This window comes from Alexandromys fortis, unplaced genomic scaffold (genome assembly GCF_014885135.2).
Source record: "Alexandromys fortis isolate MF-2015 unplaced genomic scaffold, M_Fortis_MF-2015_v1.1 scaffold_26, whole genome shotgun sequence".
In the NCBI taxonomy this organism is placed as follows: Eukaryota; Metazoa; Chordata; class Mammalia; order Rodentia; family Cricetidae; genus Alexandromys; species Alexandromys fortis.
In genome coordinates, this window is record NW_026067894.1 from 5231024 (window position 1) to 5240508 (window position 9485).

A 9485-nucleotide genomic window follows, 5' to 3' on the forward strand; every position below is an offset into this window, starting at 1 on the left:
CCCCCCCCCCCCCCGCCAGGCCCTCGGATGTGGATTGGCTCAGCTGGGCAGTTCTGAGGCTCACCTGACAGCTGACTGGCCATCCTCCGGAGAGTGACAGAAGAAGGCTTTGGGAGGGAGTCCATCTCTTCAAATTGCCCCGCTGGGTCCTGTGGTTCAGGGTCTTGAGTCTTGCCCAGCGGGTTGTGGATGGAGAAGGTGCTGGCGTAGCGCTCCAGAGGGTCATCCAGGGAGGCCACGATGCCCTCCTCCCACAGCCGATACAGCAATAGCACGGGGAAGATCTTGGAGATGCTGGCAATCCTATATTGGGGGGACGGGAGTATGGAGGGCAACCTGTCAACCTCACGGCCTACTCCCCACCCTGTGCCCAGCCTCCAGCTTCTCATAGTCAAAATTCCACTCTGGTCTGCATCTCCAGCTGAATCCCCAGCCTCTGTAGAGAGCCTCGGGATGCATAGAATGTACCAGAAGCTGAGATAGAACGGACCATTCAGTGCCTGCCCCACACGAGGCTTTTTGTCAAACCCCACTTGTACCAGGGGCCCGACCTGGATTTGGTGAATCCTATCTCTCACTGGCTATGTGGCTTTGGGCAAGCTACTAGACCTTTCTGAGAGTTTTACTGTTGGTTTCATGTGGTAAAATGGGGGGGTGAGGTATGTGTGTGCACACATACTCTTGCATGTGAGTGTGCGTGTGTGTGTGAGTGTGCGAGTATGCACACTCAAAGGGCACTCGGAATGGCCGATAGGTGACGAGGACATAGTAAGCAAGACAAACAGAACTCTGGGCCCTGTGTCTAGCACCACAAAGGTGCAGTGTGAGGCTAAATCCCATCAGGCTCCTGCAGTCCCCACAGCATCCCTGGGATCAAATGTGTCCATTGTTATAGCCTTGAGGACTCTGCAGACAGCACATGAAAGGAGAGACTCTGGGCATGCTGCCAAGTGTCCCCAGCTGCTTCCAGCTGGGCCAATGCCACTGACTCACAGGCCTTGGGAGCTGACTATCACTCCTGGGTGGCACACTGAGAGGCTAGGAGATGGACCCCTTTCCTCATTTGGCCTGTGCCTGTGGTCCCCGTGGTATGACACTGGGCACTTGGACTTCCTGGCTTTCTCTGGACCACTGTCTCCTATAGAGTTATCAGGACTGAGCCATAGGCCCTGGTAGCAGGGACCCCAGCCACAGTTCTCTTCAATGTCCCTGCCTCCTATATCTGCTTGGCTTGCCATCTTCCTCATCCCCTCTGAGACCCTGGAGGTCACCCCACTAACCGGTATATGGTATACTCATTAGGGGTTCCAGAATTTGGATCTGAGCCATTCTTCTTCCCAAAGTTGCCAGTCCAGAGCACGGTGTCATTGTGGACGACAAGGGCAGACATGGCAGCAAGGCCAGGGGCCAACATCGCCTTGCGCAGAATCCCATCCACCTGGCAGAAGAAGAATAGGAGCTCAGAAGGTGGGTGCAATGACAGCTGAGGCCCCTGCCTCAGCACACCCACCTGTCTCTACAGCTGTACCCTTGGAGGCTCCAGACCTCGCAACCCCGGTACCATGCCCGGTGAGGGCTAACTCTCTCATCAGCTTCCCTCCCTCCGATTTTAGACATAGGGCTCCCTAAAGGATTTTGGGGTGTGTGTGTGTGTGTGTGTGTATGTGGTTTGCGTGTGTGTGTGTGTATTTCTGTTCATGAGAGGGGTGCTCATGTGTGCACGTGACATAGAAGCTGGAAAATGACCCTGGATGTCTAAAACACCCTTCACCTTTATGTATCGGATCAGGGTCTCTCTCTTGAACCCAGAACTCACCAGTTCAGCTAGTCTAGCTGGCCATCTTGCTCTAAGGGAGTCCCCTCTCCACACAAGCGCTGGGATTACAGGCCAACCACACGTACCCAGCCTTTACACCCATGTGGAGGGTCTGAACTCTGGTCCTTGTATTTGCACAAACCACTGAGCCATCTTTCCAACACCTCTACTTAATCAGTTACCAGACACCTTGCCCCATGGCCTTACCTGCCCCGTGCTAAGTGCCCCTAGACACATAACCTAAGTCAGTCTTGGGGGGGGTCTGAGTTCACCAATGTATTCGGGGATTCCCTAGACATGTATATAAAGGGGTCGCACAGCCCTAATTGACACCCCAGTGCTAGGCAGGAGGAGGCTGCTTTGTCATTGAGTCCTGTGGTCCTGTGTGACATATGTTATATTGGTAAACTGTCGTGTGCTGTTTGAGCTGCTGTGGAAGTGGGGTCAAGCTTGTGTCAGATTGTCTTCTGAGACCCTCTGTCTGGAGATGGCTGCCTTCCCTTGTTCTGTAACTGGGAGTAAGAATAGCTATTCAGTCCAGGAATAAAAGCAATACATCCTTGACACCTCTAGAAAAGTCACTATTATCTTTGAGTATAAAACTTATGTGGCCAGGCCGTGGTAGTGCATGGCAGACTTTAATCCCAGCACTCGGGAGGCAGAGGCAGGCAGATCTCTGTGAGTTCAAGGCCAGCCTGGGCTACAAGAGCGAGTTCCAAGACAGGCTCCAAAGCTACACAGAGAAACTCTGTCTCAAACAAACAAAAATAACCAAAAACAAAACAAAACAAAACAAAAAACCTTCTGTGAACTTGCTACGCTTTTCCTTCTACTGGTTGTCAGAGAGTGCACAGCTGCCCAGATGTTTGACCCTGATCCCTTTGTGTCTCTTCTCCTAAGATGAGTGGCCCACACAGCAGAAACTGACTGGCACCAAGGAGAGCCATCCTGGAGTGGTGCAAGTTGTGCCCTGGTGCGTGTACCTGAGTATGTGTGTGCACCCATGTGTGCACTTGACCATATTACAGCGGCCTCTGTGGCATGGACTCCGTTATTCTCCCGTTTCATCTTTCCCTCCCTCTCTATGTGCCCTGTGCTCACTCCACTGCCCCTGGGCCTTTTCATATGTTGGCCCAACTGTTTGGAGTACACTCCTATGTCCTTCAACTTCTTTACCACACATACATCATTGGGCATCCCCTACCTGTTCAAATCTCTGATTTGGTCCTGCAGGACCCTACCAGCCTCCAAAACCTCACATCTCAGCTCCACAGTCCCCAAAACTTTCCTAACTATGGTAGCTTGAATGTAATTGACCTCCGTAGGTTCACAGGGAGTGGAGTTCATAGGAGGTGTGGCTTTGTTGCAATGGGTATGGCCTTGTTGGAGGAAGTGTGTTACTGTGAAGGTGGGCTTTGAGGTCTCATATGCTCAAGCCACACGCAATGTCCCAGACCACTTCCTGGTGCCTGGAAGATCAAGATGTATCTCCTACACTCTCAGCTCCTTCTCCAGTACCACGTCTGCCTGCATGCCGACATGTCCAGTCATAATGATAATGGTCGATACCTCTGAAACTGTAAGCTATCCAACTGAATGTTTTCCTTTACAAGAGTTGCTGTGGTCATGGGTACAGCAATAGAAACCCTAAAGAAGAAACTAATTTTCACGCTTTTTTATTCTCCTGAGTCTATATAGACTGGGCTTTCCTGGAATTCGATCTGTAGACCAAGCTGTTCTTGAATCAGAGATCTGACTGCTTCTGCCTCCAGAGTGCTGGGACTAAAGGCACGGGCCACTCCCACCCCAGGCTCCTAATCCTCACTCTTGCCCCTGAGTCAGAAATGTGTGTTATCTTAACTGCTTCCTTCACCTAACAGACTGACTAGGAGTTAGGCACAGAACAGGCACTCAAATTTGTGTTGCAAACTGGCCGTGGTAGCTCACACCTTTATTCTCAGCACTCAGGAGGCAGGGGCAGGTGGATACTTGGGAGCTCAAGGCCAGCTTGATCAACAAAGCCAAGTTCCAGGACAGCCAGCACTGTTACGCAGAGAAAACTAACAAATATAAGCATGTTGAGTGAATGAATGAATGAATGAATGAATGCCACAGCACAGAGAGCATTTCCTCCTCTGCCAAGCTTTACCATCCTACCTGTAACTTCCTGGGCTATCACTGACCTTCTCCAATGCCTCCTTCAGGACTGGGAGGGGGTGAGCCAGAGGCACAAGCTCCGGGTGACGCGGACACATCTTCACAGGGGCTGGGGTCACCTCTGGCTTCAAGGAACCTAGAGGACATATCAGGAGGTGAATACAGAAGAGGTCAGGTCAAGGGCAAAGAGACATCTTAGAAGACAGGAAGGCTGCAGCAGAGGTCAGAGCTATGCCTTGGGAGACATCCTCCCACCAGCGGGAGCCTTCCCCGGAAATGTTCAGTCATGGGCCAGCCAAGGGACCAAGGGCCAAGGCATAGTGTCATAGATTGAGTCCCTTCAGGTCTCAGCTACTAGTCCCCACTCTCCCTTCCTCCTGACAGGCTAAGCCCCACCCACCCACCCATCCATCCATCCATCTATCCATCCATCCATCCATCCATCCATCTATCCATCCATCTATACCTCACTAGTTTTGTATGTTTGAGTAACACGAGCTTGAAACCCCAGTGGGGCTTCAGGTCTGAAGCATCAGGGACAGCTTATTCTGTTCCCAGAAACGAATGCAGGCACTGGTCATGGGGTGAATCTCTTCTGTCCTTGTCTAGGGAGTGGCCATCATCACATGGACAAATCTGGGAAATTATCCCCGAGAGCACCAGATCCTAGGGAGGTTGCAATCCCAAGTGGCTTGCATTCTTCCTTGAAGAGAGCAGATTAGACCAGCAGTAGAACTGTCTGTCAAACAGCTCCCAGAACCACGAGCAAAAACCAGCTGGTGGTGTTGGTGTGTTTGTTTATTCCCCTGTGGTCTAGCACACCGCAGGCAGGCAAGTGCTTGACACTAAGCTACATCCCTAGCCCCTGGGGTGGTTTATTCCTCAGACAGATGATTAAGTAGATAGTGTGGGTTTGGTCATTGGAGTAGAAGTCTTGGACAGAGCCTTAGCTTTGTCAGCTTGGCTCTGGGTGGGTCTGGCATCTGTAGCCATACACACAGATGGCCCCTGGGGAGCCTCAAAATACATTATGGAGTCAACAAATCTGGTTGGGGCCTTAAAGTGCCTACATTTGGGTAGGGTTAGGGGTTACCACAGCGTGAGTGTAGAGGTCAGAGGATAACCTGTAGGAATTTCCTCTTCTTCGACCATGTTGGCTCCAGGGATCAAGTTTAGGTCATTAGGCTTGGCTTCAAGTACCATTGTCCAATGAGCCATCTGGTCTACCCAGACTCTGGAACGTTTGCAGTGGGTTGACACTGACTTTGCACCCAAGGGATCTGCTCACGCAGCTCAGGTCACATTTCAAATGTCTTGAAGTTTCCCCACTACGAATTCATTTTGTTGACTTATAGTAACACCTGGCTATTAAGGCTTGGTAGTTTGGGAGTAGTGGTCCTGAGTGCTTACCCAGCTGTGGCCTGTTTGCTTGAGCAACAACAAAGTCGCTTGAAAGGAATTAAAAAAAAAAGAAGAAAAAAAAAAAGAAAAGGAATTTACCCCAGAAAGGACTGGGGTCGGGGGTAGATATACTGGGGAGATGGTAAGAGGGGTTGAGTCTGCTGAAGGCTCTTGGGGCCCTGGGAGCCCTAGGCACCTTGCTGAGCCCTAATTTTGGCAATATGAGTGACAGGACTGGGAGAAGATGCTCCCTGATACAGCAGAGACTTGGCATGCTGGATGCTATGGCAACAGAGGATGGTGTCATCTATGATTTGCCCCTGTGGAGTCCTAGAAGGAATGAGGAGGTCTTTGAAAGGGGTAAGGGCCAGGCCAGCTAACAGAGCAAGAGAAACACTGTTTAAACTTTAATTTTTTTAAAGATTTATTTTATATATACAGTGTTCTGCCTGCATGTATGCCTGCTGGCCAGAAGAGGGCACCAGAACTCATTACAGATGGTTGTGAGCCATGTGGTTGCTGGGAATTGAACTCGGGATCTCTGGAAGAGCAGCCAGAGCACTTAACCGAGTCATCTCTCCAGCCCTTCAACCTTGATTTTTAAAGTTAAAATTTTAAATTTGTATGTGCGCATGAGGCACACACACAGGAGTACACGTGCATGTCGTGTGTATGCATGCGGAGGTCAAAGAAACAAGTCTACGTAGTCAGTTCTCGCCTTCAACCTTCACGTGGGTTCTGGGGATTGAACTCAAGCCATCAGGCTTATTTGGCAAGTGCCTTTCTTTACCCACTGAGCCATTTCACCAGCCTCTGCTTGAGCATCTCGGGAACCCTGAGTTGACCCCCATGCTGGATGACTTCTGAAACCTTGGGCAAAAGGGTTCTTACTTTGTTTATAAGAACTTGACAAAGTGCAGAGTGACCAGAGATAAGCAGGATGGCTTGGAACGAAGAGGTCACTGCTCCTGAGTCTAAATCTTTTTTTTTTTTAAGATTTTTTTTTTCAAATATTTATTTATTTATTATGTATACAATATTCTGTCTGTGTGTATGTCTGCAGGCCAGAAGAGGGCACCAGACCTCATTCCAGATGGTTGTGAGCCACCATGTGGTTGCCGGGAATTGAACTCAGGACCTTTGGAAGAGCAGGCAATGCTCTTAACCACTGAGCCATCTCTCCAGCCCCTGAGTCTAAATCTTAACTGTCGGGCTGGAGAGATGGCTCAGGGGTTAAGAGCACTGACTGCTCTTCCAGAGGTCATGAGTTCAATTCCCGGCAACCACATGGTGGCTCACAACCATCTGTAATGAGATCTGGTGCCCTCTTCTGGTGTGTGTGAAGCAGAATGTTGTATACATAATACATAAATTAATTAATTAAAAAAATAAAAACTGTAAAATAAATAAATAAATCTTAACTGTCCCCCTTCACCCTAATGTCCTTGACTGCTCCAGGCCCAACAGGGACCTATGCCCTGGGGGTGGGAGCAAGTGGCTCCTTCACTCACCAGTCTGCAGCTTGGGGAGGTGGTACTGCCACAGGAAGCAGCCAGTCATGGCCGCTGAGAACAGGAAGAGGAAGCCGATGAGGGCCCGCGAAAGCCATTTCTTTTTCCCTTTTAGGAAATGAGGTTGGTGGCAGGCCTGGCGAAGCAAAGACACAGGCTCTAGGGTCTGCAGGGAGAGGAAGGTACCTTCACTGCAATGCTACCCGTGAAGCCGAGGGCCTCCCCAGGGTAAGCACCTTGCCACACATCCCACTTCTGGGGCACCTGCACCTTCAGGTTCCTAATCTCGATCCTAGGATAGAGCCCACAGCGGGCATGCCTGAAGCTCCCAGCATGTGGGTGCTGCTCAGTGTGGTGGATGGTTCTAGAAGGCTCTTCATAACATCCTACCACTGTGCCACTCTTTCGAAACAGGTAGAAAAGCCTCTGTGCTGAACGGAATGAACCTAGGACACCCCTTCTCCTGTGCGTGACCCCACAAGCTCACTTGGGTGGGATCATTTCTTCGGTCTGTCATTGGTGCTTTTTCAGGGGTGAATAGATGTTTGTTTGAGTCTCCCCAGGAAATTACATAACAAGAGTAAATCCATTCTGCCCAGTTCTCAGCCCTTGCATCTGACAAGGAGACTTGCATCTGGCATGGTCTCTTCCTTGTCCGTGTCTTAGCAACACCTTTTTCCTGAGCAGCCCCTAAGCACCAGGCACCGTGCCAGGTACCTGGAGTGAGGCAGGGAACCAGCCTCAGGGATCTCCACCCTCACAGAGCTGCTACTCAGACAGTGCCTGCTGCCTGGGACTCTTGTGGGCACAGAGCATCTCTGACCCTTAGCTTGCTGACTCGACCATTCTGGTGCAGCGGTAACAGGCAACGAATACGTAAGCAGGTCCGTGTAATTAATCCTCATACCTCAATGCAAGTAGCGACCGTTATTTCCCTGCCTCTAGGGAAATGTTTTGGCGTTAAAAAGCATTGAACTTTGCCCTGCAAGTTAAAAGACAGGTCAAACTTAGCCCTGCCTCCTGGATCCATTGAGATCCTAGACAGCACCCCTCGGGATCGGGGAGAGAGTTCTTCAGTGTGAAGGAGAGTTTGGACTTCTCTGTTGAGTCTTTCTTCGTCTGTTTGTTTTTCAAGGCTTCTCGGTGGAGCCCTGACAATCCTGGAACTTGCTCTGTAGAACATGCTCGCTGCGAACTCATAGATCCGCCAGCCTGGCACTAAAGGCGTACATCACGGCTGCCCCAGCCGCACCTTTATTTTTATATCTGGAAATCCCAGTGGGCTTCAGAATTATTTTTTTTTACGTATAGAACTTGGGGTCCACACAGAAGCCGTTCTTTATTGAGGCTTCCTCTGTGTATCTACCTGTATATGTAGAGGTCACGAGCCAGAATCAGGCGTCTTCTCTTATTTCGCTCCACCTTGTTTTTTTAAGCAGGGTTTCTCCATGGGACGTGAGGCTCAGTGATTAGGCAAGGCTGGCTGGCAAGAGAACTCCAAAGATCAACGTATCTCTGCCTACTCAACACTGGGAGTGAAGGAGCATACCACTGTGCCCCGGATTTTTTTTTACACCATACTGGGGAATTGAACTTGGGCCTTCATGCTTACACTTGCCTGACTCAGCCGTCTCCCAATCTACTTACAAACTTTCACAGGCCTGGATCAACCCAAATGTCTTTCAGTGATGAATGAGAAAACAAATTATGGGTATCCATGCGATGGGATGTTACAGAACCATGTAAAGAGTAGAGTATTTTTTTGTTGTTGTTGTTTTTTCGAGACAGGGTTTCTCTGTGGCTTTGGAGCCTGTCCTAGAACTAGCTCTTGTAGACCAGGCTGGCCTCAAACTCACAGAGATCCGCCTGCCTCTGCCTCCCGAGTCCGGCTAAAAGTAGAGTATTGATGTATACAGTAATGTGAATGAATCTCAAAGGCACGGGGTTAAGTAGAGTAAGCCCCGCTCAAAGAGTGGCAGACTGCACACCACTTGCCTAACACCCTGGGAAGGGCAGCAAACAGAACCTGACTTCAGCTCTGTGCCTTCCAGATCTGGACAAATGACTTCACCTCTCGGAGTCTGACCACCGCCCCTCCCCTGGAGAGCTCAGGCGATAGAAGCCCCTAGGAGGCTGCGCAGGAAGCAAGGGCCAGTGAATGAGTCGTGTGACAACAAGAGTTAGCGCACGCAGCCCTCACAGCTGCTGTGCTCGCTCCACAGAGAAGCAGGCTCTCGTGGAGGGGTGCAGGTGAACCAGCCAGGGTGGGAAGGAGGGTGGAGTCACAGAGCAAGTGGTTGGGGAGGAACCAGGATGCTGACCAAGATGATGCATGATTTCTGGTTTGAACCTCACCCGAGTCTTCATCCTCTCCAAGGCATGGAAGATTCCAGATCCTTGAGGATTCAGGCCTGCAGTCCAGGAGAACCTGTGGCCAGGAGACGAGAGGAGCAAATGCAAAAGGAGGTGGGAGCAGTAGGGAGATGAGGGCTGGAGAGGTGGCTCAGGGGTTAAGATCACAGGCTGCTACTCCAGAGAACCTGGGTTCAATTCCCTGCATCCAGGCTGTAACCACAGATCCAGGGCACCAGGCATACACA

The 9485-nt window shown here is 50.5% G+C and overlaps 1 protein-coding gene across 1 annotated transcript in view; it reads right to left on the minus strand.

Moving 5' to 3' along the window:
* Lactbl1 (lactamase beta like 1) overlaps positions 1-9252 on the minus strand; it is a 13835-nt gene extending 4583 nt beyond the window's left edge. Inside the window, exons 1-5 of the mRNA XM_050155997.1 lie at positions 9241-9252; positions 6886-7021; positions 4000-4109; positions 1281-1438; positions 65-303 (exon numbers count right to left, since the gene is read on the minus strand). Of these exons, the coding sequence (XP_050011954.1) occupies positions 65-303; positions 1281-1438; positions 4000-4109; positions 6886-7021; positions 9241-9252 (655 nt within the window). The remainder of the gene's footprint in view (positions 1-64; positions 304-1280; positions 1439-3999; positions 4110-6885; positions 7022-9240) is intronic.
* Positions 9253-9485: the final 233 nt, after the last annotated feature.